The 6,834-nt window shown below is 31.4% G+C and overlaps 1 protein-coding gene across 1 annotated transcript; it reads right to left on the bottom strand.

The window, feature by feature from the left end:
* Positions 1–4,622: 4,622 nt before the first annotated feature.
* On the bottom strand, positions 4,623–6,834 carry LOC149537990 (taxane 9-alpha-hydroxylase 1-like). Its single transcript, XM_089799386.1, has 3 exons — positions 5,793–6,834; positions 5,503–5,690; positions 4,623–5,366 (listed from the first exon to the last, which is right to left on the bottom strand). Exons 1-3 carry the CDS (start codon positions 6,772–6,774, stop codon positions 5,058–5,060), a joined length of 1,479 nt encoding a protein of 492 aa, XP_089655512.1. The 5' UTR covers positions 6,775–6,834; the 3' UTR covers positions 4,623–5,057.

Here is a 6,834-nt window from a genome sequence, read left to right as displayed (position 1 = left end):
GAGTTAAGGGCATTATGTCAAACAGATAGTAGGCACCTTTAGAAATATATGCTTCTTCCCTAAGGGTGCAGTTGCCTCTTTTTGTTTGGCTTCTAAATCGTCCTCAAATGTTCTGCCCACGTATTGTTCCACGGCTTGTACTGGTGGCTTAGGCAAACAGATCACGTGCCTTCAACAATTTGTGTGTTGGTCTAAAGTCTTTGTTAGCAGTTTAGAAAGAACTGGTTTAATCAAGCCATCGAATGCCACTATCCATATTATTTCGTATTTCCATGTGCCACCGTGGCAGGGATCTTTTTCCATCAAGTCACAAGTTTGAGCTTGAATTACTCTGTGGATTTCTCCTCTGTGTTGCTTGTTCCTGCCAAGATGAGAATTACCACGTAGTTAGTCATGTCTTCTCCTTTATTGCATTAGGAACGATATTCACATTGACATTTCACCCGCTTCTTGTTTCAGACCTTCAGAGCACCATCAATGGCAACCTTTGTACTAATTTACGTCAAATTTAATTTCTCAAGGTTACCATGAACTTTCATATGTCCATTAAAGAACCCTTCCGCTTGCGAACCCCACCTGCAAATCTTGCATAAATGCTTCAAATTTCTCACTGCTTTAATCTATTCTCTTCCACTTAATTTCCCATTTTGAAGAGGCATTGCATAATTCTGTTCACTGCCAGAATCTACCCTGTCCAACTAAGAGAGCTGCTGTTGCTTCTCCACAAACATTTCAATGGTCTTGACATTCTATGAATCCATGAATTAGCATAGGGAAAGCATGGTATCTAAATTTGCTGAGATCTGTAGCGCATTAAAATGACAATACAGAAATTTCATTTTTGCATAGCCTGCCACCATTGTGCTCTATGCTCATCAACTACCCTCGTTTATACAAAGAAGCTCTCATGTTTGCCTGAATGTACACACTTTGGTTCTTGTTTTGATTTTTGGTACGGGTTAAGATTAGGGCAAAAAGTTGGAGTACGGGGAGAGAGAGTATGGCTAGTACGTGGAGGGAGAAAAAGTGAAACTCAAACTTAAAACCTTAACCCGTACTTCTCTCTAAAGGTTTTAGTACGTGGAGAGAGAAAAATTGGAGGGGAGAGAGTGAAAACCCAAACCCAAAACCTTAACATGTACTTCTCTCTAAAGGTTTTAGTACATGGAGAGAGAAAAGTATGGGAAGATAGGAAGTTTGAATTTTCTTGAGTATTAATCTCTCTCTCTTTTCAATTAATTAATATAATTAAACTCTCCGTAAAATGTTGGGGAAACAAATATGAATGTAAATGATGTTTTATTTTAAGTATCGTAGCCTCAAATATGAATGTAAATGAATCATTACCAAGTTAACTTCTCAAAATTTTTGAAATGGAATTAATATGGTTTTCTAAAGATGCTCGTCAAAGAAGTCTATTGGTAAAATTGGATTTGTTTCGCACAAATAATCGTTCTACCCACCAGAGCACACACCAGCTATTTGGCTGAAAATTTGTAACGACCTTATAGCCCGTGCCATATCGATAGTTTGACATCTTGCCAATGCAAAGTACTGACATAAATTATTTATTACTATTATTATTTTTTTGATAAATAGTGACCTTTTCTATTAATAAAATATACTCAGTTTACAATTCACAAAAAAGGGCCGGGGATACAGGATCACCCCAGAGAATTACTATTATTATTAATAATTAATGTATATTGTTTCCATACTTTATTTTTTCCTTTCAAACATTGTATTAGCCACACCAAACTATTTTGTGTTGTGCATTTTTTAATGTAGATTTTTATATTATTTTTATTTCATCATATTATTCTTATTTTAATATTATATTGATTATTAGGATTATATATATTAATTTATATTTATAAATATAAAATAAAATTTTAATTTAATTTAAATTGTTGTATAAAAAATAAATTTTAATATTTAATATTTTATTTAAATGTAATATAGAAATTTGTATTTTATTTTTGAGGTAAATTAATTATATTTTAATAATAATTTATATTTATGCTTATTGTACTTTAGATTTTAATGTGGAATATTACTAATGTTGCATATTGATGTCAAATTATTTAATTTATAATACTTATGATCATATACAAATGGATTATAAAAAAAAATCTAAACATTACATGTCATAATACATAAATATACTAAAAAAAATCAAATATTGATACAATATTTTAAATTTAAAAACACTTTGTCTAAGAAGTTAAAATTTAAAGCATAAGAAAATAAAATGATTATTTATTTATTTATTTATTTTCTTATGTTTAAGTATTTATTTTAAGTATAATTAAATTTAGTGTACTCAATATCCAACAAAATCTAATGACTAAGATGTTTTTTTTGGTGAAGCATTCCATAGTTCAATCTCCTCCCTAAATCTATAATGTGGGAATAGAAGAGAGCCTCTTCAATGGTGAGGGGAATGAGAAGCAGATAGAATAAATATTAAATTAAATAATATAATAAGGTATATAATTAATTTTATTGGAGGTATAAAATAAAATACAATATTTCATATTATATTTAAATAGAATATTAAATTAAATTTTAAGATAATAATTATAAATTGAGTTAAAAAATCTATATCATATTTAAAAATATAAATTAAAATATATAATATTAATATAAAATATTTTTTTTATGATACCACAAGAGTGATATAAAATTAGATTCAAAGCTTCTCATTATAAAATTAATTAAAATATTATATATCATATTCCAAATTATTAACTAAAAGATATATAATATTAATAATCAATATAATATTAATTTTTTTAATATAATGTATACAATAAAATACAATTTTTCATATTACATTTAAATAAAATATAAAATATTAAAATTAATTTTTTATATAGTAATTTAAATTAAATTGAAAAAATATATTATATTTATAAGAAAAATATATAATCCTAATAATCAATATTATATTAAAATAATAATAATATGAACTACAGAATTAATATACACAACACAAAGTAGTTTGGCATGGCTAATTACATCGAAAGGGGATGTTAGAGGAAAACATTTAAGTAAGGAAACAATAATAAAAAATTTATGTCAGTACTTTGCATTAGCAGGATGTTTGGCAGGATGTCAGGCTATAGCTATGGCACAAGCTATAAGGCTGATGCAAATTTTTGGTCAGATAGCCAGTGTCCCAGACCACGACATCGGATATTATGATTAGATGTTAATCATTAGCCGTTCGTTATATAATCTGGACAAAATGGCACAAGATAAAAACTTGACAAAAAAATATAAATGTGCAAAATACACTAATCAGTTAGTCAGATTTTCTTAATTTCTTTTATTTTAATTTTTTCAAAATCTATTGTGATTTTCACAATTGTCAAAAAGTTATTATGACTATCATTTTGTATGAACAAATTGTCATCATACTAATAATAATACTTGGTGGGTATCCAAGTAAAAGTCAAATAAGATATGGAATCGAGACATAAATGAGTTTCATAGAGCTGGATATGTGATATGTCTCACTAAGCTTGAAGGATTCTTTTTTGAATGAGAGTGATGACAAAAGTGTAAACACAATATATTAGATTTAATTGTTTAAAGAAATAACTATCTAGTGATCAATGTATCTAGACAGATGTAAAATTTGAATTATAAAGATAAATTTATATGTAAAACAATAATGAAAATATATATTGAAACATGTCAAAATAAATCTATTATTATATAAAATATTTTTTTTAATAAGGGATGAAATATATAAGATTAACAATATTAGAATAAATGTGAATTAAAGTCCTAAGTTGTAGAGTACAACACATCAATTAAAAATACGTGTCAAGTCAATTGGATGTGTAGAAGGAATTTGGTGTTAACTAGCCAAATTCACCATTTATCATTTTCTTTAAGTGTTAGGTCAAACTTGTCCTTCAATAGATGACCTTATACCCATAAAGCTAACCCAAGACCATAACAAAAGTGGTATAGGATAAAGAAAACAAAAATCAATAATAATAGATATAAGTAAAAATACCTTAGTCTTACAAACTGCCAAGTTGGGGTCATGAAGGGGCAAACGAGGTGAGACAAATCCCACTGGGTTGTGCAATGACCAACATGGGACCCACCATGTGCACCATAGGGTAAATTGAGATGGGTACTTAATGAGGTTTGAACTTGGATCGATCGACTACTCATCTAGCAACACAACCTGCGAGTCTACACCCCAAGGTCAATGATTCTTTTAATTATTATTTTTATAAAATAAACCTTCATTGATGTAAATATTATCAAGGGAGAGGGAATAAATAAATTAAATACATATAATTCCTCAACTTCTTGAAGTATGTTAGAAAATGTTACAAGATTATACAATTAATTTCTTTTTTATTTTTTCTTCTTATATCCAGAGATTGTTCAAAGAAAAATAAGATTAACTAATTGTAGAACGTATGTTCCTCAAATATTGTGCCTTAATTTTATGATAATAATGATGTTGAAGTAATAATATCATCAAAAGATGATTCACAATAGATTGAATTTTAATATGATATATTTAAAATAAGCTAATATCCATAAAAACATGTCTAAATACATTTATTTAAATAATTCATTCCTACACAAAGTTATATAATTTGTTATCATATACATATATTAAATTATTTAAAAATCAAAACAAAACATAAATATACAATTCCATACGACCTTATACATATGAAGGAAATATACAATTCCATACGACCTTATACATATGGAGGCCTTTCTAGAGCACACATAAAATATAAAATCTGATTCTCTAGTCCTACATAGGAAATGTTTGGCAGGCAAAATGCTATAACTAGTGGAGGACTGAATCAAATAATTAACATGGAAGCACTGCAATACATTATAGATACCTGAGACAGGATCTAATATCAATCATCTAAATACTTATTCCTATTCTCATATTCTTATTTCTGAAACCGAACTGACCCTTTAAGTGTTTCTAGATTATTCTATTACCAAGCCTAGCTCATAGTTCTCAGGCACACCTTCTCTCAATTGGTTGGCCTCCAACTAGCTTAAGCTCTGGGGAATAGCTTTATGGGAAAACCATTAGCAGGGAGAGCAATGAGTGGGTCTACTGATATCTTCTCATCTGGTTCAATGGCGGTATAGCCTCTGAAAGCTGTAACAAAATGATGCACGAACAGCAGTATTTCCATCTTGGAAAATTCCCATCCTGGACAAATTCGCAGCCCTGAAGCAAATGGTAAGAACGTATATGGAGCCACATGCATTCCTTCCTCTTGAAACCGTGAAGGCCTGAATTTCTCTGGCTCAGCAAAATACTCTTCTTTCATATGCGTGCTATGAACTGTCCACAAGATCTGCTCATAAACAAAACTATCCATTAAAACTCATAATTATCCTTGTGATATAAAAAAGAACAAGAAAGGATTGAATTTAACTGATAAGAAAAAGAAAACCCATTTGAGATTTGATCATGAAAAATATATGGCTCACTTTCCATCCTTTGGGGATTGTATAGCCCTTGTAATCAATATCAACAATGGCCTCGCGGAATGTTCCAAACACTGGTGGATTCATGCGCAATGTTTCCTGAACAGCCTGCCACGTATACTTCATATCTTTCACATCCTTCCAGTTCACTTCCTCTCCATCTTTTATATTCGACATAATTCTCATTTGTTCTGATAAATAAATAAACTTCTCTGGCATTAGTCATAACTATATACAACCAAAAACAAAACAAAGAAAGAGGGCATGATATTGTGCTTGTGAGCTTCACGTACCTTGAACAACTTGTTCATAGCAATCAGGATTGGAAGACAAGAATTTGAAAAGCACAGTAATTGCTGAAACTGTGCTCTCGAAGGATGCATTCAGAATACCATTGAAATTATCCATGATCTCCTTGTCTGGAAGTGGGTTTCCTCTTTCATCTTTGAACGTGATCAACACAGACAGCAGATCTTGATCCTCAGACGCTCTTCCCAACCTCAATTCAGCTCTTCTCTTTTCAATCAAAGAAGAGAGAAGTCGATCGAGGTTGGAGTGTGCATCCAGAGCTCTGCGAAAACGAGTTCCTGGAAAATCAAGGGGAACAGAGATAGATCCAGCAATCATAGTTTCCATGAGTTCATAAAGTCTCAGTCTTTCACACTCATCATTCACACCGAAAAATAAACTGCTTGCTATTGAAAAGACAAGCTCTCTGACCAAAGAAACCATCTTTACTTCTGATTTCCCCTTCCATTTCTCCATTAGATGACATCGGATCACAGAACCCATTTGAGAGATATAGGTTTGCAATGCTCGGGGGCCCATGAATCTTGCAAGTGCAGCTCGCAGGATGAAATGTTTTTCTCCCGTCTGGTTCAAAATGGATTCTTGCCCCATTATTCTTGTGAAAGACTTGGGCCATGATGCCTTCACCAGCTTATTCTCGTTTGATAGAAGCAAACAGTTTCCAGCGGGGCCGCAGAACACCACCATTGGATGCCCCATTAGTGATGTTTTGAAAACATCACCATATTTCTTCACTCTCTCATCGAAGAACTGTTGAGGCTTGCCTGATTTGAGTGCCCACAGGAATTGCAATGTTTCCCCCACAACAGGGAACCCTAACTTTCCAGGAGGGATTTTGATTGACGATTGGTGCTTCCAAAGGGTGTGAGAGAGAAGAAGAATGCCCAGAATAACAGAGACAATAATAGAAAGAATTGTAGGCGAGGAGTACTCATACGAGAAATTCACGAAATCAAAAACACCCATTTTGATTGCAATGAGAGAAAATAGCTGGAATGAATTGTGGATTGTATGAATCTCAAGTTG

This window comes from Cupressus sempervirens, chromosome 9 (assembly GCF_028749045.1).
Source record: "Cupressus sempervirens isolate cs-2001-9-10 chromosome 9, ASM2874904v1, whole genome shotgun sequence".
Lineage (NCBI taxonomy): Eukaryota > Viridiplantae > Streptophyta > Pinopsida > Cupressales > Cupressaceae > Cupressus > Cupressus sempervirens.
The sequence above is the reverse complement of the archived record's forward strand: the minus strand, read 5'-3'. Positions and strand labels throughout refer to the sequence as shown.

Coding starts and splice junctions, on each gene's coding strand:
- LOC149537990 (XM_089799386.1), bottom strand. CDS start 6,774: ATGGGTGTTTTTGATTTCGTGAATTTCTCGTATGAGTACTCCTCGCCT. Junction 5,691..5,792: donor CTATGAACAAGTTGTTCAAG/GTACGTGAAGCT, acceptor TTTATTTATCAG/AACAAATGAGAATTATGTCG. Junction 5,367..5,502: donor CAATCCCCAAAGGATGGAAA/GTGAGCCATATA, acceptor GTTTATGAGCAG/ATCTTGTGGACAGTTCATAG.